Source organism: Ceratotherium simum, chromosome 39 (genome assembly GCF_057802395.1).
Source record: "Ceratotherium simum simum isolate JZ-2026a chromosome 39, ASM5780239v1, whole genome shotgun sequence".
Taxonomy (NCBI): Eukaryota; Metazoa; Chordata; class Mammalia; order Perissodactyla; family Rhinocerotidae; genus Ceratotherium; species Ceratotherium simum.
This window is the reverse complement of record NC_141938.1, coordinates 9484513-9511391: the sequence shown is the minus strand read 5'-3', so window position 1 is coordinate 9511391 and position 26879 is coordinate 9484513. Positions and strand designations below refer to the sequence as shown.

General features: G+C 48.5%; 1 protein-coding gene across 1 annotated transcript in view; it reads right to left on the bottom strand.

Moving 5' to 3' along the window:
* The window catches only part of LOC101388001 (mucin-16), an 80328-nt gene that overhangs the window by 13812 nt on the left and 39637 nt on the right, over positions 1–26879 (bottom strand). Inside the window, exons 23-51 of the mRNA XM_087425286.1 lie at positions 26556–26680; positions 26404–26471; positions 25110–25282; positions 24607–24642; positions 22942–23066; positions 22663–22730; positions 21856–22028; positions 21707–21742; positions 20160–20281; positions 19740–19807; positions 17836–18008; positions 17469–17504; positions 17191–17253; positions 15495–15619; positions 15249–15316; positions 13007–13179; positions 12827–12886; positions 12288–12357; positions 11902–12187; positions 11646–11713; positions 10846–11018; positions 10115–10150; positions 8481–8605; positions 8319–8386; positions 7680–7852; positions 7355–7390; positions 4069–4193; positions 3910–3977; positions 232–404 (exon numbers count right to left, since the gene is read on the bottom strand). Of these exons, the coding sequence (XP_087281412.1) occupies positions 232–404; positions 3910–3977; positions 4069–4193; positions 7355–7390; positions 7680–7852; positions 8319–8386; positions 8481–8605; positions 10115–10150; positions 10846–11018; positions 11646–11713; positions 11902–12187; positions 12288–12357; positions 12827–12886; positions 13007–13179; positions 15249–15316; positions 15495–15619; positions 17191–17253; positions 17469–17504; positions 17836–18008; positions 19740–19807; positions 20160–20281; positions 21707–21742; positions 21856–22028; positions 22663–22730; positions 22942–23066; positions 24607–24642; positions 25110–25282; positions 26404–26471; positions 26556–26680 (3093 nt within the window). The remainder of the gene's footprint in view (positions 1–231; positions 405–3909; positions 3978–4068; positions 4194–7354; positions 7391–7679; positions 7853–8318; positions 8387–8480; positions 8606–10114; positions 10151–10845; positions 11019–11645; positions 11714–11901; positions 12188–12287; positions 12358–12826; positions 12887–13006; positions 13180–15248; positions 15317–15494; positions 15620–17190; positions 17254–17468; positions 17505–17835; positions 18009–19739; positions 19808–20159; positions 20282–21706; positions 21743–21855; positions 22029–22662; positions 22731–22941; positions 23067–24606; positions 24643–25109; positions 25283–26403; positions 26472–26555; positions 26681–26879) is intronic.

Sequence of the window (26879 nt, the reverse complement as noted above, 5' to 3'; positions counted from 1 at the left end):
TCAGCTACACCCAACTGGGAAAATTACTTAACCTTCCGATCCTCAGTTTCCTCATTGTTAAAATGGGTTTAATCAAGGACTAGCCTTGCAGGGTGGCTGTGTGGGGTCAGTGTGGAGTCCAGATTCACACCTGAGTTTATCCCAAGTCTTCCCTTGGAGAACTGACTGGTAAATGGAGACCCTTCTGGGGTTAAGGGGTGGCCCCAGTGAGGTGGGCTGAGAATCACTCACCATTGAGGTAGAGGCTGTCCTTGTCCAGAGAATAGGGGCCCAGCCTGGTGATGCCACGGGTCTGCCGGCTCAGCTCATGGAACACCTGCTTGGCAGGCAGACCCAGGCCGCTGGGGGGCTGCCAGTAGGTGCAAAGGACGTCCACCCCTGTCTTAGCGCCATTCTTCACTGACCTGGGGAAGGAGAGGTTGACCTTTGGGGGAATGCAGCCCACTCGGCACCTCTCCACCTGTGGGCACTGCATACCTCATATCATCTGACCCATTCGCAGTTTCTCCACCTGGCCATACTCTCTGACCCCAGGATCTTTGAACATGCAGTGACTTCTGTCTGGAAGTCTCTCCCCTTTTCTCCTTACCTGGGTAATTTCCCACTCATCCCTCAGGTCTCAGCTTAGATACCTCCTCCTCTAAGAACCCTCCCGGGCTGGCTCAGGGACCTCTTCTGGTCCCCACAGTACCCTGTGCTTCCTCCATCACAGCCGTGGTCACCCTCTATGTGAGTATATATTATTTCTCCCTGTTCCCTCAAGATGCTGACCTCCGTGAGGTCAGGGAATGGGACAGTCTAGTTCACTGTTGTCTTGTTGAACCCTCAGCCCCCAGTACATTGCCTGCTCCATGGAAAAACCAAAGTCCTGAGGAATGGATAAACAAAATAGGATACATACACACATGGAATATTATTAAGCCATACAAAGGAAGGAACTTCTGACACATGATACAACATGAATGAATCTTGAGGATATTATGCTCAGTGAAACTAGCCAGTCTCAAAACGACAAGTACTGTATGATTTCACTTAGATGAAGTACCCAGAGTAGTCAAGTTCATAGAAACAGAAAGTAGAATGGTGGTTGCCAAGATCTGAGGGTAGAGGGAACCGGGGAGTTGTCGTTTAATGGGTATAGAGTTTTAGTTTTGCAAGTGCTAGAGATTGGTTGCACAACAATGTGAATATACATAACACTACTGGACTGTACACTTAAAAATGGTTCAGATGGTAAATTTTATGTTATGTGAATTTTTTTTGAGGAAGATTGGCCCTGAGCTAACATCTGTTGCCAATCTTCCTCTTTTTCTTTTTTCTCCCTAGAGCCCCAGTACATAGCTGTGTATCATAGTTGTAGAGCTGTAGCTCTTCTATGTGGGACACCGCCTCAGGATGGCCTGATGAGCGGTGAGTAGGTCCATGCCCAGGATCCAAACCTGTGAACCCCATGTCGGTGAAGCAGAATGCATGAACTTAACCGCTATGCCACCAGGCTGGCCCTTGTTATGTGTCTTTTACCACAAGTTGTAAAAAACCAATTTCCTTAGAACAAAGAATCCTAAAGTTTATATGGCACAACAAATGATTCCAATTAGTGAAAGCAATCCTGAGAAGAAAGAACAAAGCTGGAGGCATCACAATCCCAGACTTCAAAATATACTATAAAGCTATAGTAATCAAAACAGCATGGTACTGATACTAAAACAGACACACAGATCAAAGACAGAATTGAAAGCCCAGAAATAAAACCACACATCTATTGACAGCTAATCTTTGACACAGGAGCCAAGAACATACAATGGAGAAAGGAAAGTCTCTTCAATAAATGGTGTTGGGAAAACTGGACAGCCACATGCAAAGGAATGAAAGTAGACCCTTATCTTACACCATACACAAAAATTAACTCAAAATGGATTAAAGACTTGAAGGTAAGACCTGAAACTATAAAACTCCTAGAAGAAAATATAGGCAGTACACTTTTTGACATCGGTCTTAGCAGCATCTTTTCAAATACAATGTCTACTCAGGCATGGGAAACAAAAGAGAAACAAATGGGATTACATCAGACTAAAGAGCTTCTGCAAGGCAAAGGAAACCAGGAACAAAATGAAAAGACAGCCCAGCAACTGGGAGAAAATATTTGCAAATCATATATCCAACAAGGGGTTAATCTCCAAAATATATAAGGAACGCATACAACTCAACAACAAAATACAAAACAACCCAATCAAAAATGGGCAGAGGATATGAACAAACATTTTTCCAAAGAAGACATATAGATGGCCAACAGGCACATGAAAAGATCTTCAACATCATTAATCATTAGAGAAATGCAAATCAAAACTACAATGAGATATCACCTTCCACCTGTTGGAATGGCTATAGTTACCAAGAGAACAAATAACAAACGTTGGAGAGGATGTGGAGAAAGGGAACCCTCATGAACTGCTGGTGGGAATGCAAATTGGTGCAGCCACTATGGAAAACAGTATGGAGATTTATCAAGAAATTAAAAATAAAAATACCATTTGACCCAGTTATCCCACTACTGGGTATCTATCCAAGGAACTTGAAATCAACAACTGAAAGAGACTTATGCACCCCTATGTTCATTGCAGCACTATTCACAATAGCCAAGATGTGGAAGCAACCCAAGTGCCCATCAATGGATGAATGGATAAAGAAGATGTTGTATATATATACAATGGAATACTACTCAGCCATAAAAAAGACAAAATCATCCCATTTGCAAAACATGGATGGACTTTGAGAATATTATTAAGTGAAACAAGTCAGAGATAGACAAATACCACGTGATTTCATTTATATGTGGAAGATAAACAAACATATGGACAGAGAGAACAGATTAGTGGTTACAAGAGGGGAAGGGGCCTGGGGGTGGGCAAAAGTGGTAAAGGAGCACATATATATGGTGACAGATGAAAATTAGACTACTGGTGGTGACCACAGTGCAGTCTATACAGAAACCGATAAAAAATAATGTACACCTGAAATTTCATAATCTTATAAATCATTATGAACTCAATAAAATAAAAAAAAAAAAGAAAGGATAAAAAAATCAATTTTCTCCAAGACTCTACACGGTATAAACCTTGCTGATGTCTCAGATCTCCTCTCCTCCCTCTCTCCCTTGCTCTCTCTCTGCTCTAGTCACACTGGCCTCCTTGCTGTTCATTGAACATGCCAAGCTCATTCCCACCTCAGGACCTTTGCACATGCTCTTCCTCCTACCTGGAACAGTTTTCATGGCTGAATCCTTCTCTCCAATTGGGACACAGCTCAGAAGTCACCTCCAAAGAGAGGCTACCCTGTCCCCTGGGTAAAGCTGCTTTCTCATCATTCTCTATTTCTTTATGCGCCACATTATGTTACCCCATTTGAAATCACTTTACTTAGATATTTTTTCTCCTTAGTATCCGTTTTCTCCACTAGATAAGGGCAGGAGTGGTGCCTGTCTTGTCACTGTGGTGACACCACCTGCCTCAGAGGAGCTGTACCGTTGTCACCAGCTGAATGAGAATATGAATGGAGAAGTGCTTCATAAATACCAACAGAACACAACCTGACCCAGAGACTGGAGGGTAATTGCCAGTGGGTGCAGAGTTTCTGCTCGGGGTGATAAAGAGTTTTGGAACTAGATAGTGGTGGTGGGTGCATAACATTGTGCCTGTAATTGATGGCACTGAATTGTACACATATATATGGTTAAAATGGCTACTTTTATATCTATATGTATTTTATCACAATTTCAAAAATTAATAATGTAATATAAAAAAAGAGATGCAGAAAAGGACCCTCCAAGAATAGCCTGCTGTAACCGGGGGTGGCCTGCACAGTTCGGAGTCTGTGTCCTCCAGTGGTGGCCATGGGGTGGGGTGTTCTCACCTTAGGGAGGTGACCTTGCAGCCTGCGTATCGGGGACCCAGGCTGCTCCTCTGGAACAAGGAGCTGAGCTGGAGAGGAAGGAGAGAGTCAGCGGTGGTCAGAGATGGGCAATAGCTGAGGATGGGTCACGGAGGTGGGAGGGGGAGGCAGGCCTCTCACCAGGTGCCGCATGAGGGTGTCTGTGATGTTGAACTTGAGGGAGCCGGGGCGACCCATGTCCGCCGAGTAGCGCAGGTTGTCGATGGTGAAGTTCACCGTGAATGGCTCCTCACTGCCCTCCCCAGCTATGATAAGTGCAGAGAGAGCTGAGGCTCGCGGGGAGGTCGGGGGGCCCAATATCCACCCCAGGATGGGGCTCAAAGGGTGCACATCCTCCTCCTATTGAGCCTGAGGGTCACTTGTTAATGGAGACAATCCAGCAGCGAGTATGGGCAGGCCTAATGATTTGGGGGGTTGAGATGGGCATTTCCACCCAGGTGCAGGAGTGGAGGGCTCTGTGGAAACACTGGTGGCTTTGTACTTTCCCCAGAGGAAAGGCTCCAACTTGCCACGCTGATGCAGAACTGATGACCCCAGATATTTTCATCTATACTCTCTGCTCTCCATCTCTTATCTCTTTGTATCTCTGTGCCTCAGTCTCTCTCTCTCTCACTCTCTATCTCTGTAGATAGACAGACATCTAAATCTATCTATATCTACATCCAAATCTATATCTGTATCTCCTGGATTGTTGGCTTCTTAAACCACTGCATAGAATGTTGGCATATCTGGTTGTAAGAATAGGAGATCGATCTATCTATCTATCTATCTATCTATCTATCTATCTATCTATCATCTATCACCTATCTCTCCTGCCCTTATAACCAGGTATGACAATCTTCTGTGCAGTGGTTAAAAAAAGCCAACAATCCTAGTAGCTGTAACCAACATCTCCATACCTCGATTTACTTATTTATAAGATGAGATCATAGTAATTCCTACTTCAAAGGTTGTTATGAGGTCTAAACAAGTTAATTTTTATAAAAGGCTTCAGCACAGTGCTAGGCATGGAGTAAACACTATGTAAGGATTTATTATATAAAATAAATAAGCAAATGCTTTCTGATCACCTACTATTGAGAGGTTTTTAATGGATAAATATATGCTGGGTACTAGAATTACTCACATTAAACAAAGGAGGAAACCAAAGTACAGAAATTGTCACCTGCCTGGGGTCTCATGGCTAGAAGGAGGGAGAATCTGGTTGGACCCCTGTCCTCCAACCCCTGGGTCCTTGCTTATGGCCTCCTCTGCTACACTCTTGCTCAGACTCATGCTTATGGTGCAGTGCTCAATAGTTGGGGTAACCTGTGTAGACCCCCAAAAAAGTAGAATAATTGATGCAAGTGAGACCAGAGGCCCTATGGCCAGAATCTAGTACAGATGAGTGATGCAGGGGCTAAATATTTAAGACAAAACTCTAGGAGAAAAGCTTACCTCCCCTCTTCCTTCCCTCCCTCCCTTCTGTTTATCACTCCTTCCAAGCATCCGTTTCTCCTTCCTTCCATCTTTCCTTCATACACACATTTTTTTCTTCTTCTCTCTATCCCTTCCCTCCTTTCTTCTATCATCTATCCATCCATCCTTTCATCCATCCATCCACCCACCCATCCATCCATCCATCCATCCACCCACCCACCCATCCATCCATCCACCCACCCACCCATCCATCCATCCATCCATCCATCCATCCATCCATCCATCCATCTGCTCATTCATCCCTATCCATCCATCCATCCATCCATTCATTCATCAATTCACACATCAATCATTCCTTCCTAACTCACTCCTTTCCTTTCTTCCTTCTTCTCCTTCACACCTCCTTCTATGAAACCTTCTGTCCATCCTTCCTTCCATCCCCCTTTCTTCCATCTATCCCTCTCTCCTGGCACCCTCTCTCTATCCTTTCCTTTCTTACATCTATCCACCTACCTTTCCTTCCTCCCATCCCTCTTTTCTTCCTTCCATCTGCTTCTCCATCTTCTCTCCCTACCTCTTCCCATTCATCTTTTCTTCTTTTCTTCCATCCATCCACCTTGCTTTCCCTCCATGTACATCGAGTTGTCTCTATAATGCTCCATGAACTATTCCAAGGACTGGACAGTGATAAACAAAACAGTCCATGGAGCTGACTTTAACTTAACTTGATCCTATCATTTGGGAAAAGACAGTTGTGATTGGACTTCAGGAGCCCAGAACCCTGCTGTGGTTGGAAGGAGTGAGAGAGGATGCTTTGATGCAAAAGACCAGTAATAGACCCAAGGATAGTTTGAGAGGGTTGAAAAAACACACCCCCTAATGCAAGGGCAATTAATTCTTGAAAACCTACAAGGTTCTCATTACAGGGTTGGCTGGGGATGCAAAGGGAGTTTGGACCATGAACTTGAACATAATGGGTGTGCACCAAAAATCAGCATGACTTTTGGAATAAATTAACTGATGATGAAAAGCGTGGAGAGTGGTACCATGAGTTTTGGAGTGATAGGAATTCCGTGTTTTATTGTTTATTTGCTGTGTGGCTTGGCAGCCTCTCTGAGCCTGAGCTTCATCATCTGTGAAATGGAGCTAAGTCACATGGTCATAGTGAGAATTAAAGGATGGAGTGTATGTGTTTTGGGATGGATTGTATCCCCCTTAAAAGTTATACATTGAGGTCCTCATCCCTAGTACCTCAGAATGTGAGTGTGTTTGGACATATGGCCTTTAAAGAGGTAATTAAGTTAGAATGAGCCTGTTGGCGTGGGGACTAATCCAATCTGACTGATGTCCTTATGAGAAGAGGATGTTAGGACACACGGGGAGACACCAGGAATGGTGCAGAGGGACAACCACGTGAAGGGGCCACAAGAGGATGGTCATCTGCAAGCCAAGGAGAGAGGCCTCAGGAGAAATCAGCCCTGCCTGCAGCTTGATCTTGGACACCAGCCCCCAGACTGTGAGAAAATAAATGTCTGTTGTTTGAGCCACGTAGTACATGGTATTTTGTTGCGACAGCCCTAGCAAACTAACACAGTGTGTAACTTAGCACGGCACCTGGAAGGTGGTCAGTTTCAATAAATGTTCATTGAAAATCCAACAACAGCTGGTGCAACACTGACGTGGAGAACCTCTCAAAACAACAAGCAGAGATATGAATAAAGGGGAAGAAAGGAGGACCAAGGGCAGGGCTTTGGGAGAATTATAGTGAAAACCACGTGGGGTCAGGATGTGGTGGAGAACATGTCTGTGTCTAAGGCTTTCTCACCCTGGGCTGGGACTCTCCACCAGAACCCGGGAGAGAGAGAAGGGATGAGTTAGGGAACCTTCCAGAGTTTCCCTCAACAAAGACAGGGGGTGAAGGAGAACAAGTGCTCCCCAATCCCAAAGTGCAGAGGGGACCCAGGAAATCAGGGCCAGGAGTACTCACTGGTGGTAGCTGGGGCCACGGCTCCATAGGTGTAACCTGTGGAGAGAAGGCGAGAGGAGCTGAGCAAGAGTTGGGGTGAACATAAGGATTAAGAGACAAGAAGGATTTAGGGACCTTTGTGGGAAAAGCAGAGGGGAAGAGGCAGTGGAGGGATGTTCAGGGAGGAGGCAATGAGGTGGAAGGTGGCTGGACCCAGTGATTACCCTGTGATGAGAAGACTGAACCCAGACCAGAAGGAGACAGAGATGGATCACAGCTCACTTCAGAGAAATGGAGGCAACACAAATCTCTGACTGGGAGAGAGACCATGATTGTAGGCCCTCACCATTGACGTAGAGGCTGTCCCTGTCCAGGGTGAAGGACCCCAGCTGGGTTATGCCATGGGTCTCATGGCTCAGCTCCCAGTAGAGTCGCTCTCTGTCCAGCCCAGGGCCCTCAGGGTCAGAGTGGTAGGAACAGACAATGTCCATTCCAGTGGCTGCTCCACCCTTCTCAAGCCTGGGGAAGAAGGATATGGGGATGTGGAATACCGAGCAGGGGTCCTTCTGGGTGTGGAAAGCAAGAGTGGAAAGGAGGATGCTGATGGAGATGCTGAAGGGGCTGCTCTGATGTCCAGAGGGGCTCTCCTAAGTGTCTCTCCTCTGAGACAACTCCCTCACAATTAAGGACTGAAAACACCTTAATTAGAATTTGCAAACAGGATGCAGTGGTTATCCCACTTCTTCTAAGAAGAGAGCCTTCATTTGAAACTAAGTATCATCTGGATTCCATAGACTATAAACACAATAGTTCGTTTCTAAGCCTTGAGCATTCTCTTCTACTAGGCATGAAGGAGGCATGAAGGTCTCACGGTGGGTGCTGGAGGCCACTGGTTCCAGGAGCATGTCCAGCAACTGATCCCTGCTGACTGGTGCATGAGGGTCCACCTGACCCAATGAATCACTCCATCATGTGGGGGTCTCACCTGAGCAAGGCCAGTCTGCAACCAGCATAGAGAGGGCCAACACTGGTCTTATTGAGCAAGAGATGGAGCTGGTGGAGAAAGAGTAGGAGGTGAGCAGAAGGGCTGAGGGGCTGTATGAGAAGGGGTGAGGTGGGCTGGCAGTGGTCATCAAGAGGTTCTCACCCGGTGTTGTAGGATCCTCTCAGTGGCATTGAACTCTGAAGAAGCTGGGCACCCCATGTCCTCTGTGTAATGCATGTTGGTGACGGTGAAGTTCAGGGTGAAGGACACCAGGGTGAGGCCAGGGGCTGCAGTTGGAAAGGAAGAGAAAGATGTCCAGTTGGGACCATAATAATGACCAAGGTTGCCTGGGGCTCTGACCACGGGGCACCAGCAGTGAACTAATTACAGCCATGGGCTGAAGGAGAGAACATTATGGAATTCCTAAGACATCGAGAACCTTCACTCATTCATTCAGTGAGCATTTATTGAGCACCTAATGTATGAAAGCCTCTATGCTGGGCTCTGAGGGGATGAATAGAGCATAGCATCTCAATGCTGTGGATCAGATCATTATGCTTCACTGGAAGCTGGGGGCTGTGCAGTTCCAGGAGGGGCACTGAGGCAGCATCATTTCAAGCGTGACCAAAAGCGTAAGTAAGAGTTAGACAAGAGCTGAGCAAGTGGTAAGAGTGCTCAAGCAGAAGCAACAGCCTGGGTTAAGGCCCAGCAGGAGGACAGAGTGGTTGCACTCAAGGAATTTGAAGAAGTCCTTTTGTTATGGCCAGGGAGAAGTGTGAGACTGGAGGGATCCTCTGAGCCCAGAAAGGGGACGCAGTGACCATGCAGCACAGTCTGAAACTGATTAGCAGACCAGTGAAGTCATCCGAAGATTGTTAACCAGACAGGAATTATCTGGACATAGGTATATTGGGAGGGATGCTGCAGCTACTGGGTGGAGAACTGTAGGAAGCCAGAATGGAGGCTACTGCAGTCTTCCTAGCGAAAAATGCCAGTGACCTGAATAAAGGCTGAGTGATGCAGATGCAGAGAAAGGAAGGACTCGAGAGAGATTCTAAAGGGAGAAAAGATGATTTGGTGATGGATGGATGAGGGAGGAGAGCAGGAGAGAGGGTCAAGGTTGGCGCCCGCTTCCCTGCCTTTGGGGATCAGGAGAAAGAGCAAGTTTGGGAGAGGATGACGACTTCAGGGTCAGAGACTGGGTGATGTCCAGGAGGTGGGTGAACCAAGGGTCAGGAGCTGCTGTGTGGTGTGAGTTAGACTTGGGGTTTGGATTCTGAGCACTTAGATGATCCCCGAAATCCACAGAAATGGATGAGTTGCCTCAGGGAAGGCGAGTGAGCAATGAGGGAAGAAGTGATCTGGTACAAATGATTTTGGTACCAGTAAGAGCCTTCCTATCTGCGGGCATAGTGGAGGGGGATGGAGCCAGAGAGGACACTGGGAAGGATGTGGAGGTCACAGCAGCTGAAGAAAAGAAACATCAGGAATGATATCCAAAGTGTGCTATACCTTTAAGGGAATAGTGGCAGCAGTGGTGGCTATAGTTATAAAATGTGCATCTCTCTCTATGCCCCATTTAACTTGGAGTTAGGACATCATCCCCGGTTGTGTGAGGAGTGAGAGGGAGGGTAATTCCTGTCACCTCTGACTCAGCCCACATTTCTATGCCTGTCCTCTGGCCTCCTCTACATCCAGATGGTGAGTGATAGTGGGGAAGGGTTGGCTGGTTGAGCAGCTGCTATTTTTAGGGGAAGGTTGGTGGTCACAGGTGCACAGAAGTCTGAAATACTCACTATTGGGGGTAGTGGCCGGGGCTGGATGAGTGTAACCTGTAAAGAGAGGGAGAGGTGTTGAGGAAGGAGGAAGGGAGAGGCAGTCAATGAAGAAGCAACTTGGCCATTGGAGAGATGGAGGCTGGACCATCACAGCTGTGGCTCATTAAAAGGAAGACAGACTGCTCACCTGGAAGAGACAAAATCCACCCTCCCATCCCCAGAGAGGCAAAAGACTTACTCAAAGCACCATGACCCCGTGGAGGTCAACTCCGTGCATAACCTGTTGCAGCAGAGCCCACTCAGTGTGGAAGAGGGAGACCCACACCCAACACAGCTCTTTACCATTGATGCAGACACTGTTATTACAGAAGCTGGGGAGAAAATACCCCAAGGGCTTGGTTTGGGGACCTCATTATCCCTGAGATGCCAAGAAGGTGGCGCCCACTTCTGGTGCTTTAACGGGTATTAGTCCCTGTTTTCTGAGGCTGGAGGTAAGGTGGGGATGGGGAGTGGAGGCAGTGGGCTCCTGGCCTCTTCCATTCCTAGGAGCTCGCACTCAGACAGAGGGTTGTAGAGATTTCTGAAGCCTCAGGATACTCACTGCTAGGAGTGGTGGTCCGGGTCTGCGGGGTGTAAACTGCACAGGTAGAGGGAGTTAGGGTGAGGAAGTGGGGGGATAGGGAAAGGGAAGAATGAAGAGGGAGTATGTGGGACCTGTTGAAATGCAAAAAAAGATGGCAGCCCCTCACCATTGATGTACAGACTGTCCTGGTCCAGGGTGTAGGAGCCCAGCTGAGTGACACCATGGGTCAGCTGGCTCAGCTCCCGGTACAGCTGCTCTCTGTCCAGGCTGCAGCCCTCTGGGTCAGGGTGGTGGGTGCAGACGGCGTCCACTCCAGTGGCTGCCCCATTCTTCTCAGGCCTGGGAAGAGCAGGTGAGGGGGATGACAATAAATAAAGTCCCTAGGGAGGGGTCCTGAGATCCTTGGGGGCAGGACAGGAAGGGGCCAGAGGAAATGAGAAGGCTGGTAGACAGATGAGAAGCCAGACTTAGATTCTCTGAGTGCACTGGCTTCTGGCCAGCCTGGGTCTGTGAATGGAGTCAGTAGATGGGAGAATTATTATTAATTTGCAAGCCAGAGACCTGCTTCCTCATGGCATGGAGACAGGAGAGCTCATACCGAGACAGGTGAAGAGCTGGAATATGGGATTAAAGCCAGTGGAAAAGGCACCTTTGTCTTAAGAAAAATTCTGGTGACAGAATTGAAAACCTAAAGGATATGGCCTCATTGGTCAAAAAGAGGGGAGGAGGGAATTCAGAAGGATGACCAGGCTAGGGGCCCAATCCTGCTGATGGGCTGTGCAGAATCTGGGGACAGTTAGCAGGGAGAGTTACAATCACAAGAGGCATTGGTCCTGGAGCTAGTGCCTCCTGAACTCCACCTCTGCTGAGGACATTGACAGGGATGGCAGGAAGGAAGTGAACCAAACTCCTGCTTGGGTCTGGGAGCACTTGAGTCAGCCCTGGCTGGTTATTCCAAGGTCTCACCTGAGCAGGATCAGTCTGCAGCTGGAGTACAGGGGGCCCACACTCGTGTTCTTGAACAAGGGTCTAAGCTGTGGGTGAGGTAAAGGGAAGTAAACAGGTGGGTTGAGAGGCAGGGCAAGATGGTCATCCAGTGGGTGGGGCAAGAGTGAGATGGGTGAGGGTAGCACCGGGGGATGGGGCAGGAGTGGAGAGGTGGTCATCAGCGGGCAGGGCTGGTGTCAGTATGCAGGATGGAGGTTAGGTGGGCGGAACTGGCCTCGTGGGTGGGGCTGGCATCAATGGGCAGGGCATAGGTGATGTGGGTGGGGCTGGCATCAATGGGCAGGGCATAGGTGATGTGGGTGGGGCTGGCATCAATGGGCAGGGCATAGGTGATGTGGGTGGGGCTGGCATCAATGGGCAGGGCATAGGTGATGTGGGTGGGGCTGGCATCAATGGGCAGGGCATAGGTGATGTGGGTGGGGCTGGCATCAATGGGCAGGGCATAGGTGATGTGGGTGGGGCTGGCATCAATGGGCAGGGCATAGGTGATGTGGGTGGGGCTGGCATCAATGAGTGGGGCTGGGTAGAGTGGGCGTGGCTCTCACCAATAGCTGCAGGGACTTCTCTGTGGTGTTGAATTTCAAAGAGCCTGGAGGCCACATGTCCTCCATGTAGCGCAGGTTGGTGATGGTGAAGTTGACGGTGAAAGGCACCAGGGGTGGTTCTGGGGCTGCAGCAGGGGAAGGAGAGGAGAGGCCATGCTGAGGCCAGCTGAGATGGATATAGTAGGGGGCAGGGCGTGGGACCATAGCCCTGAGACCAGCAGCCATCTCACTAGAGACCACAGCGATGGCTGAGGGTCCTTGGGGTGATGCCAGAATCACCAGTGTGGACAATGTTAGACCATCACACGCTGCAGGTGAAGGAGGGAATGATTTGGAAGCTACAGAGCTTTGAAAGAGACAGTCTACAACCTTCCATTCTTATTTATTTCAATTCAATTGTTCACTTACTTTCCTCCATCCATCCACCCAACCAACATTTAGTGGCCATTTCTCTGTGTTCAGCAGACAACACAGAGGTGATTCACAGATGACTCTTATCACAATGACTTCCCAGCCTGTGTCCTTGACTCCTTCCCTCCCTGACAGCTGGAGATGTGGGCAGAGCCTTGTTGCTTCCTTCCCTAATTGGGGGGCTTCTGAAGACCACTGAGTACTCACCGCTGGGGGTGGTTTCTGAAGCCTGGTTTGTGTAACCTGCAGAGAGAGAGGTAAAGAGAGAGAGGAGGTGCTGGAGGTAGAGAAGGAATAAAGGAGGCGTGGAGGGGGAGAATGCAGGCTCAACAATTCAGCAAAGCAAAAGTAGCCATTGCTCACCATTGACATAGAGACTGCTCTGGTCCAGGGTGTAGGGACCCAACTGGGTGGTGCCTTGGGTCAGCTGGCTCAGCTCCCAGAACAGTCGCTCTCTGTCCAGCCCAGGGCCCATGGGGTCAGGGTGGTGAGTGCAAACAGCATCCACGCTGGTGGCTACTCCATCTTTCTCAGGTCTGTGGAGGGAGGGATACAGGGGTGGAGATAATGAGGATCCATCTGCAGACGGTTCTTGAGAATGTTGTGAGGATACTGAAGGGAAAGTTAGAAAGTGGTGGGGTTCTGTCAACAGATATTTGCTGAAATCCTTCCTTGGCTCCCTACTGGCTGTGGGTGAAGCCCAATGTCCCAATATGCATATTAGGGCACCCAGGCCTGCCCTGCTTACCTCTCCGCCTTACCCCTTGCAGTTGAGTGTTTCTGCTCTGCATGCCCTCTCTACCTTAGACACTGCTCTCTGTTCCTGTTGTTCTCTCTCCCTGAAACACTCCTCCTGGCCCAGAGCTGTGTCTCCTGGCCATCACTTACTGCTCTCCAGGCATGAGCTTCGATCTCCGTTCTTCGTAGATCCACTACACTTCCCTAATTTCTCAGCACTTCAGTAGTCTCTCTGAGCCTCAGTTTCTCATCTATAAAATGGGTATAATCAGTACCCAGGTGTATCTTGTGAGGATTAAATCTGATGATATAAGTAATGTGCTTAGAATAGTATCTGGTACATCCTAAGCGCTAGGTGAGTGCTGCGATTATTTTTACTTACCATTATTGTTACTATTAATTATATGCTTACATATTATATGTAACATATATTACAAACAATAACATTAATATACAATTAATATGTAAACATATAAATTATATATCACATAAATATATTCATATATAATATTATATATAATATATAACATATATAATAACATTAATATATAATTAATGTGTAAACATAATTAATATGTACATATGTTTGCATATGTTTACATATAATTAATATAGTGCACTCTCCTTGATGGCAGAGTCTGTGATTTGGCCCCCATTGAGTTTTCAGAGCTGAGCACAGAGCTTGGACACAGTAGGTACTCAAGCAATGTCTGTGGAATGAATGAAAATTTGTGGAACTCCAGGCCAGGGTAGTGGAGGGTCCACTTTTGCTGTGGGTGCATCAGCATCCTAGGCTAGGCTCTAAGAAAGATGACTCCCTTCCATCCCTCTCTCTCCTAGCACTTCAGGAAGGGAATCCTTTCTCAAACTCTACTTTTGGAGTCATGGAGAGAATTCTGGGGAGACACCCACTGAGGCTAAACCCTTCCAGAGACCTTGGAACCGAGCCGGCCACTCATGCTTGGGAACCCCCATCACTGGCTGAACTAGTGCCGAGTTCTACACGTCTGCACCAGAATGAAGCAGAGAATTGCAGGCTGGGATCATGAAGAAGAGGAGCAAACCTATGGTCCTCTCCAAAGAAAAGAGGCAAAGCTTAGAGAGAAAAGGTGTGGGCTCTGAGGACACTGGGCTTGAATTCTGGCTCTACCGTGGGCAGCTATTGGCTTTGGGAAAGTTCCTTAACATTTTTGTGCCTTAATGTTTCACGGTAAAATGAGGATATTAATGGTGATGTTCAAAGAGTTTAGGGAGATGATGTACGGGAACCATATAACTCTCCCCTTGGATTTGCACTCCTAGGGGCTATTTGACAATGTCTGGAGACATTTTTGGTTGTCACAACTTTGGGGGACTGAGGTACTACAGGCATCCAGTGAGTAGAGGCCAAGATGCTGATAAATATACTAGAGTGCAGAGGACTGCCACCTACAGCTAGATTTATCTAGCCCAGAATGTCAATAGCGACCATGTGTCCAGAACCCCAAAGTCTGACACACACTAAGTGCTTGTTGTATGTTAGACGTCAGAAATGTTTCTATGTGGTGTGGGGTTGGAGGCATGGGGGGCTGTGGGTGTGCCCTTTGTGAAGGATCTGGGGTGCGTCCTTTAAGAAGGAATTTGGTGCATATTATCAAGTTGCTACATTTTGTCATTTTGTTCCTAGTAAATAATGCACGGGAGATTTGAGGCTCAGGAGGATGGGAAGGTCCAGAGCAGGGCTTGGGAGCCAGGAGCCTGAGGGACAGTGGCTGTCCCAGGTGGGGAGCTGGAAAGGGCTGAGGCCAAAGGGAGGACCCAGCCCTAGAGGACTGTGGGCTAGAATCTCCACTATGCTTCACTGGCCTATCTTCTCTGGAGGTCTCACCTGAGCGAGGTCAGCCTACAGCCGGTGTAGATGGGACCGACACTGGTGTTCTTGAACAAGGGTCTGAGCTGTTGAAGAAGGAGAGGGAGGGGAGTAGACCACTGAGCAGGACTGGGGCAGAGCTAGGATGAGGTGGGCAGGGCATGGGATAGGTGGGTGGGGCATGGGATAGGTGGATGGGGCATAGGATAGGTGGGTGGGGCTGGCATCAGTTGGGAGGCAGGGAGAGGTGAGCAGGGCTCTCACCAGGCGCTGCAAGACCTTCTCTATTTTGTTGAACTTCGCTGAGCCAGGAGGTTGCATGTCCTCCATGTAGTGCAGGTTGGTGATGGTGAAGTTAAGGGTGAATGGAACCAGGTCAGGGCCAGAGACTGCAGTGAGGTTGGGAGAGAAGTCACGCCCTGGGTCACTGCCTGAGCTAGATTTAGGGGTCATGGGAGAGAGTCTGGATCCACATCCCTGTTGCCCAGTTCATTCACATCTGGTGCAAGAGGTCAGAGTGTCTCCTCCCAGAATGGGAAACTTTATTTTATTCTTCTGTTATTAGTAATGATAATAATAATGACAATAAAAATAGCAGCAATAATAACAGCTGATGTTTGGTAAGAGCTTACTCTATGCTATACTCTGTGCTAAGCACTTTCCATCCAGAATCTCATGTATTCCTCACACAACCCCTGGAGGGGAGTTCTGTTACTTACCCCCAAATGACATAGGATGAAAATGAGTTTAAGAGAGGTTAAGTCACTTCCCCAAGGCCACATAGCTATTTTAGGACAGAAGCTCAGACTCTAGCATTTGAATGACTTAGAGTTGAGTCTTGCCCATCTATCGGCTGTGTGACCTCAGAAAATCACTGAGCCCCCCAAGAACCAGTCTGTGTCTCTCTTAAATGGAGAAATAGCAGTGTCCACCTGCAGAGGTTGAAGGTCACACATGTAAAGCAGGGTCCGTGTTATGTGACAAACGATCAATGAAGGCTGCTGTCATTGCTTTGTTGTCATTGTTGTCATTGTGTCTGCTTTCTCTGCTGACCCCTTTAGTCTCTGCCCTTTGGGAATTAGTCCTGGATTTGCCCTTGACTATTTCCATTCAATTATAGCAGAAGGTAAAGCTTTGGGAATTGTTCTAGAATGTACCATTGGATCTGGTCTCACTAACTGACCCCTCCAGGTCTCCTAAGGCCAACATGGTCACAAGTTGGTCCCTGGTAGGTCACCTGGGGTAGATTGTAAAAATGGCCACAAATTCCTCACCTCCCTGCATCTACACCCTTCAATGTGGTGTTGCAGCCCCTTCCACCAAGAGGTGGGAGTCTATTTCTCCACCCCTTGACTCCAGCTTGGCCATGACTTGCTTTGGCCAATGGGACAAGAGAAATGTGATGCAAGTAGAGGTGAGAAAAGTGTTTGTGCACTGGGTCTTGCCTTCTCTGAGTGTTAGGTGCTCCATGACCACCATATGAACCAGCCAAAGCTAGTCTGTTGGATGATGAGAGGTCACGTGAAGGAGAACTGAGGCACCCTAACCATCAGTCAGGCATCTTCCAGAAGCAGAGTCACCTAGGAATCTGCAGGTGACTGTAGACACATAAGGAAGCCTGGTTCAGACTACAGGAAATGCCCAGCTGACCTATATACTAATGAGCAGTAGCAAATTATTGTTTTAATCCAGTAAATTTGGGGGTCATTTGTTATGTTGTTAGTAAGTAAGCTAACTGATACAAAACCTTAACAGAAAGCCAAGAATAGATTACAAGGAGCTACTCCTTCAGTCTGGGATTGAAAACCTGGAGTCACAGAGCTCTCCAAACCCAAAGATTTATCCCCCTGACACTGTCCCCTTGCCTTGACCTTCCTGTTCATACTCTCTTGTCCTTCTCATTGCTAAGCATGGAGGCAGGTGGGTGGGAAGGAGGGAGACATGAAGAGAAGGCTCTTACCTGTAGAGCTAGAGAAGGAGATTGGAGCCGTTGAGGTTCTCAAGGGTGTGGAAGTCACAGAAACTGAGGAGAGAGCATCAGAAATGAGAATGACGCCATCTCATCACCTTGGAGATGCCAGAGACAGGGGACCCTGATGCCCAGCCTCAGTCACAGAAGGTAGAGGTGGGAGTAACCAGGACCCTTCCTCCATGAGACCCTGGAATTGGGGAGGAAGGACTAGCTGCCCTCACAAGGCATTGTAGAGGCATGGGGCCACATAGGGTTTGAACACTTACCACTGGGGATGGAGGTCAAAGCTTGTCTGGTGTAACCTGCAGAGAGTGGGTAAGAGTGAGGAAGGATGTTTGAAAGGGTTAAGGAAGGGATGAAGGGGCTGGCCATTGGTGGAAGAATGGATGCCATCAGGAGGTTGTGTCCCTTCCAGGCACTGAGTTGTGCCTCCTATAACTTTTCTCTGACTCTCCATCTCTCTCTGCGTGTGATGTAGCCCTCTGTGGGGAAAGGGTACCTCACAAAGAAAAGAGTGAGGAGAGAGAAATCTAGAAGCAGACATGGATGCCTCCTCTGGCCAGAGCTCAAAGCAGCAACAGAAGAATCCATCTGGGGTGCAGGAGGAGACCCCTGTCCCCACCAGACGCTCACCGTTGACATAGAGGCTGTCCCTGTCCAGGATGTAGGGACTGAGCTGGGTGACACCATGGGTCTGGTGGCTCAGCTCCCAGTAGAGCCGCTCCCTGTCCAGCCCGAGGCCTGCAGGGTCAGGATGGTGGGTGCAGATGGCGTCAACTCCTGTGGCTGCTCCACCGTTTTCAGGCCTGGGGCGAGAAGGACATGGGTGTGGGAATAGGACAGAAGCGCATCTCTGGTAGGACATCCTTTCATCAGCCCACTTGTACTTGGATGCCTGTTTATCTGCTCTCAGGTATGAGCCACTCACAAGAGAAGGGGCATCTTCAAGCCACAAAGGACCAGAGTGGATGTTTAGAGTCAGGCAACCATTGGTTCAAACCTTAGCTCTGTCATTTGTTGAATAATCCACACAAGCACCTCTGACTCAGTTCTCCCATCTTTGCAGCATGGATAATGCTGTAACCACTTTGTTGGAATGTGATGGGATTCAGAAATGATTGATATAAAATACTCAGCCCTGGGGGCCAGCCCCGTGGCTTAGTGGTTAAGTGCGCGCGCTCCGCTACTGGCGGCCCGGGTTCGGATCCCGGGCGCGCACCGATGCACCGCTTGTCCGGCCATGCTGAGGCCGCGTCCCACATACAGCAACTAGAAGGATGTGCAACTGTGATGTACAACTATCTACTGGGGCTTTGGAGAAAAACAAGGAGGAGGATTGGCAATAGATGTTAGCTCAGAGCCGGTCTTCCTCAGCAAAAAGAGGAGGATTAGCATGGGTGTTAGCTTAGGGCTGATCTTCCTCACAAAAAAAAAAAAAAACACTCAGCCCTGGTGTCAGGTACATGACAAGTGTTCATTAATTAATTAATTGCTTAATTAAACAAATGTTTACAGAGCACTCACAATCCCTAGAAAGACTGGACAGCAGCTCTGAACAGAGACTTATCAGCTCTCAGAAAGCTGATCCAACCCAATTTTTGGATCTGAGCATCTGAACATGAGACTCCACATTGCAGAGACCTCTGCCCACTGCCCACCTGTCTGTTGCATTACTAGCTCTCTGGGGCAGCAGGAGAAACTAGGCCTGAAGGGATAACCTGGGGGATCCAGCAGGTTGCACTGCCAGAGAGCATTACTGGGGAGAGATGGAGTGTCTCTTGTACCTCAGCAGGATGGAAGTGGCCTTGAGCTAAGCTGCTTCTAGGTCTGTTCTCCTAGAGACTTGATAAAGGCACAATGTCAGCTGTTATGTCTGGTGATGCTGCTTATGGTGAAAATGGTTGATGACCTGCATCTTTTCTGGAAGGACCATAAATGGACATCAATACCTGGAAGGAAGCTACAGCTTTGGGCTTCCTTGGGCATGTGGTGACACTGGTAACTGGGCAGGTCTTTTACAAAAGATTGGTTCCTCTTTGGGACATGGGACAACTAACCCAAGGTGGCTTCAGCACCTATCCATTGAGATTTCATTTCCTTGCACATGAACTGTCATTCGGGAGGCCAAAAGAATAGCCTTTGGACTGCCCAGAAGGCTCTTGCAAAAAATAAATGTCCAGCGCCGTCCTGCTGGCGTGCTGTTTCCTGTCCATATCCTTCTAAGTGAAACTGAAGTCATGGATGGCCTATTCAGGTCTTGAGAGTCTGACTGTCTGATTGGATTTAAGATGACCTAGAGAGGGCAGTGCACAGGACTAGCCCCAGAGCTGGGAATAGCGTGAAGTAAGCAAGGACCTAGGCACAACATGTAAGGAGTGTTCCCTCTCAGTGCTATGCAAGTATAGTGTTAGCATCTCCTTAAATAAATTTTGTGCCCTAGGCACCTCACTTGCTCTGCCTAGTCTAGAAAAGGCCAGCCCAACAGACCCACACTTTACCACACCTCTGAAGGCAAGACAAAGAGGAAGAAGTCTCACCTTAGCGCAGTCAGTCTGCAGCCAGTATAGAGTGAACCAATGCTGCTGTTGGTGAACAAGGGCTTGAACTGAGGAGGAGGGAGTGGGTGAATGAAAAATTAATGCAAAATTAATCATCACTTAAGACACAATATGTTTGAATAAAACAACAGCTTCCTAATCATCTTATCTCACATTTAATTCTCTAAAGGACCCTTTGGGATAAGTGCTTTTATTATCTCTGTTTATAGATGAGGAAGCAGTACCAAAAGGCAAGATTATGACTCCAAAGTCACACCACTTGTCTGTGGCAGTTCCAAGTTTTGAACCTGGACATGTCTGCCTCCCCAGCCCTCTGTATCCTCCAAAAATTGTAGCAAGGTGACTCAAGAGGGTGGAGAGGAAGTTGGAAAGGAGGGATGTGTAGCAGGGGGCTCTCACCAGGCGTTGTAGAACTGACTCTGTGGAGTTGTACTTGGCAGAGCCCGGCCGCATGTCCTCTGTGTAGCCCAGGTTGATGATGGTGAAGTTGAGGGTGAAGGGCACCAGGGCAGGGCCAGTAGCTGCAGTGGGGGAGGGGAAGGCGAAGCCGTGCCCTGAGTCAGGCTTGGACCAGATGTAAGGCAAAGGGCCACTGGGACACAATCACTGCCTGCTCAGGGGACCCCATCATCTTGGAGATAACAGGGAGAGGGTATCATTCTCTGTTCATCTGAGGCTGGAGATGGAGTGGGGATGGGGAGTAAAGGCTGCAATATGTTCTGTTTTACATGGTCCCCAGCTTTGGCCACACACAGAAACTAAAGATGGTGGTGTCTGGGTGTTATATAAATGAGCCAAAGGTGGAGCCTGTATATTAGCCCCAAAATCATTTATTTCTTCACAGCAGGCTGGGATCCATTAGCTCAAAAGCCTGCCAGGACCAAACTCATGATTACACATCCAGTTGTTTTAAACATAGCCCAAACAAGCAGATTTTAGCCATTTTGAGCCTGCCTGCTTTGCATGCCCCATGAAACTGCACCCAACATCTGATGGCCATAAAAAGGATAAACCTTGTGGCTATAAAGAGCCTAAGCCACTGCTGCCCTTTGGAGCTGTCTAACTCAGAGACTCTGCCAGGCAGCTGAGTGACATCACCTAGATGATCCCCTCCTGCCCTGGGAGTTCCCTTGCCCTTCTCCCTTTCTGAGTAGTGACCCCCACACCATAACCTCACCATGACCTCTTAAAGGTGTCATGCTGTGAGGGATCTCCCCTACACACAAACCTATCAAAGCTGGCCCAATAAAGCTTGCGTGTGCTACTGCCATCTAGTGGTCATATCCTTTTCTTTAATCAACTCCGAAATCCCCCAAAACCCCTATGCGGACTTGAGCTGGTGTAAGACTAGGTGAGAAATGGAGAGTTAAAGACCGTAAGCTTGTCTTGGCTTGAGCCAGTTTCTTACTCCTACCAGGGAACCTTTGAGGACTCTCCTGGACAGGTTTATTTCTCATTTGAGAATTTGCATGAGGAGCAATTTGGCAAATAACATTTTTTTCCAATTTAATGAGTCACTTAATAAGACTTATTTTATGAAGAATTCCTCTCAAGTATATTCTGATTCAAGAGTATATATAAAGAAAGCAGACAAAGCCAGAATCTGTTCTGATGTCCTTAAAGGTCAATGTCATGATAAAAAACAGGATAGGGAGGGGCTGGCCCCATGGTCTAATGGTTAAGTTGAGCATGCTCCACTTCGCTGGCCCGGGTTCAGCTCCCAGGCGCGGACCTACATCACTTGTTGGCGGCCATGCTGTGGCAGCAACCCACATATAAAATAGAGGAAGATTTCATAATAAAAAGTGGGGGGAAACACACACACACAAAACATTCATTAAATGTTGAAATGAGTCCATGGCAGTGGGCTCCTGCCGTCTTCCATTTATAGGGACTGGGACTCAGATGGAGTGTTGTGGAGACTTCAGAAGCCTCAGAATACTCACTGCTGGGAGTGGTGGCCTGGGTCTGGTGGGTGTAACCTGCACAGGTAGAGGGAGATAGGGTGAGGAGGAGGCAGGATGAGAGAAAGGGAAGAATGGAGGGGGAGGATGCGGGACATGTTGAAATGCAAAAAAAGATGGCAACCCCTTACCATTGATGTAGAGACTGTCCTGGTCCAGGGTGTAGGGGCCCAGCTGAGTGACACCATGGGTCAGCTGGCTCAGGTCCCGGTACAGCTGCTCTCTGTCCAGTCCGGGGCCCAAAGGGTCAGGGTGGTGGGTACAGACAGCATCCATTCTGGTGGCTGCCCCATTCTTCTCAGGCCTGAAGAGGGGCGGTAAGGGGGAGGACAATAAATGGAGTCCCTAGGGAGGGGTCCTGAGATCCCTAGGGGCAAGACAGGAAGGGGAGAGAGGAAATGAGAAGGCTGGTAGAGAGGTGAGAACCCAGACTTAGATTCTCTGAGTGCACCGACTTTCAGCCAGCCTGGGACCACGAACAGAGTAAGTAGGTGGGAGAATTTTTGCTAATTTGCAAGTTCGAAACCTGCTTCCTCACGGCATGGGGACAGGATAGCTCACAGTTAAGATAGGTGAAGAGCTGGAATTTGGGATTAAAGCCAGTGGAAAAGGAACGTTTGTCTTGAGAGAAATCCTGGGGACAGAACTGAAAACCTAAAGCAAATGCCCTCATTGATCAAAGGGAGGGGAGGAGGCAACTCAGAAGGATGACCAGCTAGGGTCTGAATCCTGCTATCGGACTTGGCCAGATCTGGAGACAGTTGGGGGGTTTATAATCAGAAGAGGTGTTGGTCCTAGAGCCAGTGCTTCCTGAATTCCATTTCTGCTGAGGATTTGACAGAGAAGGAAGGAAGCAGAAGAGTAAGAAGGAAGTGGAACAAACTCCTTGGGTCTGGGAGCAACTGAGGCAGCCTTAGCGGGCTATTCCGATGTCTCACCTGAGCAGGGTCAGTTGGCAGCCAGAGTACAGGGGGCCCACACTAGTGTTCTTGAACAAAGGTTGGAGCTGTAGAGGCGGGAGAGGGGCGAGAGTAGGAAATCTGAAGGGTTGGGGGCAGGGCAGAAGTGAGCCGGGTAGGGCTGGGATCAATGGGCGGGGCTTGCATCTATGGGGACAAGGGTGGTGGGTCGGATCTGCTTCGGTGGGCGTGGCAGAGACTAGGTGGGTGGGGCTTGCATCAGTGGGCGGGGCGTGCGCCGGTGGGCGGGGCTCTCACCAAGCCCTGCAGGACTCTCTCCGTGGTGTTGAACTTCCAGGAACCAGGGCGACGCATGTCTTCCTCAAAGTGCAAGTTAGTGATGGTGACGTTGAGAGTAAAGGGCAACAGAGCAGGACCAGTGGCTGCAGTGGAGGTGAGAGAGACACACCCACTGAACCTACCCTGTGCTGGGTGAGCCTACGCATGGGGCATCATCCCACATGCATGTCTACATGCATTGGGAGGGTCTTCCTCCAAGATGGGCAGTTTCCAGAGGGAGGAGATCCCAGACATCAGCATTAACTGAGGGGCACTGGGGATGAGTATGAAAAATTGCACTATAGAGGTAAAAGCATCATCAAGCAGGAAGCAGACATATCTGATCCTTTGGTTGGCTAAAATCTAGACAGACATTCTCTTTTCCTAAGGTTTTTTTTTTTTTTTTTTTTAACCCAGTTGTTTCTCTGAGATCCACCTATTTATTGACTTTTAAAAATTTGTTTGAAGAAACGCTTACATTGCGTTTTTATGAGTCAGCCCCTGTTTTAAGCGCTTCACTTACTTTTAAACCTTGAGGGAAACTCTTTGGAAGGAGATAGTATTCTTATCCCCATTTTACTGGTGTGAAAACTGAGCCCAAGGAAGGTTAAGTAATTTGCCCCAAGTCACACAATCTATGAATAGCAGAGCATAGTTTGAACCCAGGCATTGTGGTCCCAGAGTTTGTGCCCCTAACCCTCCACTGGGACCATGGGCAGGTCCTGCCTACAGTGGCGGCTCGTTCTGGCCTGAGTGGTAAGTGGTCAGAATGCCCTCAGGATGCCCTAGCTAATGACTGACTAGAGACTCAAGTAAGACAGTGGTAATGATGGCTCATCTAGGGCCCTTAGCAGGGTCGATGGGTCGTATGGAAATCTACCATGGGCCAGCGGGAGGCCAGGAATGGAAAGCTGACCCTTTGCCCAATCAGAGTCTGCTCAAGTCCTGGACCAGGACCTGTAAGAGGGCATTTTTTTAGGTACATATGTAGCTTATGTTGTTCCCTTCTTTCCTGGAAAGGAAAATGAAGTACCCAAGAGAGAGAAGCCCTCCACTCATACCTGCAAAACTCACCCCAAGACCATGCTGATTGCAATTCAATACTTATTTGTACACTCAATTCTTCATTCTCTGTTTTTCTTGCTGGAAGCCCATCAAAGACCAGGGCCCTTTCTATTCTGTTTACTGCTGCATGACCAGGGCCTTTTATACAGTAAGTGCTAAATAAATACTTATCAAAGGCATGAATGAATGAATGAATGGGTGTGGCTCTCCACATGATACCTCCCACTGGCCAAGTGCAGGAGACCTTTGCAGAGAGAAATCCCAGAGAGGAAGCTCCTACCTATGGAGACAGGGACTGGGGTCGCTGAAGTTGCTGGGGAAATGGTAGAGGCCACAGCAACTGAGAAGAAAACACAGTGAGGCAAATATGGAGAAGGGAGGGCGTCTCCATAGGCATCCTCAGCCAAAAAGAACTCATCATGGGACCTTAAGACCCTTTTCTTTTTCAGCCTCAGGTCTGTGCCAAGCTTGTCTTTTCTGAACTGGGGAGTGAAGGTGGGGAAAGGCCAGAGTAGGGACAGCAGGGAGGGGAAATGGACCCCAGGGCAACACAATGCTAGGACCCAAATTACTACTTACCGCTGGGGGTGGAGGTCAGGGCCTGATGGGTGTATCCTGAAGAAAGAGAGGGAGAAAGAAAATGAAAAGTTATAAGGATGGGGGATGGGAGGAAGTGGCAAGAATCTGGGGCTCTTTGAGTTTCTTTGAATCTATTTATTTAAGTAGTATTTATAGAGCACCCTCAAAGTGCAGACCCTATAGACAAACCCCAGAGAATGCTACTGGAGCACAGGGAAGAATTTCTCTATCAGGTCATCTGTGGTCCATCCCTCTGCCAATCTGTCCCTCCTCACTTCTCTGAGTGTCTGATCCCTCAATATATCTCCAGAAAAGCTGTGAATGTATGCGTCTTCTTGAGGGAAAGAACCAAAGGTGCAGGCCAGTTTGGGACAAGCTCAAATCCTCCTCACACCCGAGAGGACAGGGGATCCAGAACATGTGTCATGAGCACAGAGCACACAGTCCGCAGGGAGACCCACGGGGAAGCAGGAGGAGACCCTGCAAGAATCACTTCCACTCACCATTGACATAAAGGCTATTCCTGTCCAGGGTGAAGGATCCCAGCTGGGTGATGCCATGGGTCTCATGGCTCAGCTCCCAGTACAGACGCTCTCTATCCAGCCCAGTGCTTGTGGGCTTAGAGCGGTAGGTGCAGATGGTGTCCACTCTGGTGGCTAATCCATCCTTCCTGGACCTGAGGAGGGAGGAACACGGGGATGGGGACATATGCAGGACTGATGATGAGGGAGACTTGCAAGAACGATAATCTGTAAAAGCCACGCAGCTGAAATCACCTTCCTTAGAAAAAGAAAGAAAGGAAGGAAGGAAAGAAGAAAGGAAGGAAGAAAGAAAGAAGGAAAAAGAAAGAAAAGGGAGACAAAATATAAAAGATCAATAGATGAAGAAGGTGAATTGGGACTCAAGTTGACACAATGTTTGTTCATCATCCATGTTCCAGCCTCTTGGCACCTCACTCCCAGATTAGGCCAAGGCAGGGCGGGGGTGGGTACCAGGTGGGGAAGCCCCAAGATCTTGCATCACCTTTGAACACCTTAAATGTGGGTTAAGGTTAATGTGGGTTAACAGCCCCAAGGCCTATCCATGTTTTATTTAAAAATTTTCCTCCATACAGAATAATTTTGGAAATTGCAAAGCATTAACTCTTGGGAGATGTTCCACACCTTCTTTGGGACCTGAAGGAAGAAAGAACAGAAGCCTGGGAAGACAGGAACTGGGAGAGGGCTCAGTAGATGCAGCATCACAGGTGCCCAGAGCCTGCTACACTGGGCAGGTGGGGATCACGGATGGGGTGGAGGAGAGGAAGTGAATCTGGGAGGTGTGAATTGAACAAGAGAAACCTCAACTAAAGTGGAGTCAGGATGGCCTGTAGGGGGAGCTCTCATGCCCTATCACACATCGTCAATTACTCCAAACAGAAGGAGACAGATACTTGCATCTCTGACAGGAAGTACAACTATTGTACTACTGAAGGAAGATTTCTCTCCCTACCTGGCAACAGCCCAGCCAATGTGAAACTCCACGGCTCAGCCAATGAGAAACCACCATGAACTGTTACTTTCCCCCAATGGATTTTCTTTTAGAACAGCTCCTCCCTACTCCCCCTTTTCTCCATAACGGCAGCATCCTTCCCTTGTTCTCTGGCTCTGCCTATGGTTTGCCATAGCATGCACATCCTTAGTTGCAATTCCTTTGGCTATTTCCGAACAAACTTATTTTGAGGGTAAAATAACAGGCAAATTACCTTTTAAATTAACAGAGGCATGAGATATGAGCATCCATGCCTCGGTGTCTCACCTGAGTGAGGTCAGTCTGCAGCCATAATACAATGGGCCGATACTGATATTCTTGAACAAAGAACCGAGCTGGGGAGGAAGGAGAGGGTGGTAAGCAGGAGAAGGAGAGGGGGCCACGCAGGGGTGAGGAGGAGTGGGCAGCAGGACTCTTACAGTGTGCTGCAGGACCTTCTCTGTCATGTTGAACTTTGCAGATCCTGGATGTCCCATGTCTGGCATGTACTGCATATTCATGATGGTAAAGTTGAGGGTAAATGGCACCAGGGTAGGGCTTGTGGCTGCAACAGGGGAGACAGATAAGAGAACCTGTCTTGAGCCTGCTATGGCTCTCTGTCCAGGCCCTCTTCCAGCCTCCCCTCACCCTCACACATATGAGGTCTCAGTCTCTCCACCAGAGGGCTCGATCCAGCTTGGTTCTTGATCCAAAGCAGGCAAGGACCACTGTTTAAGTCATGCCCAACAGCTCTTGGTATACGG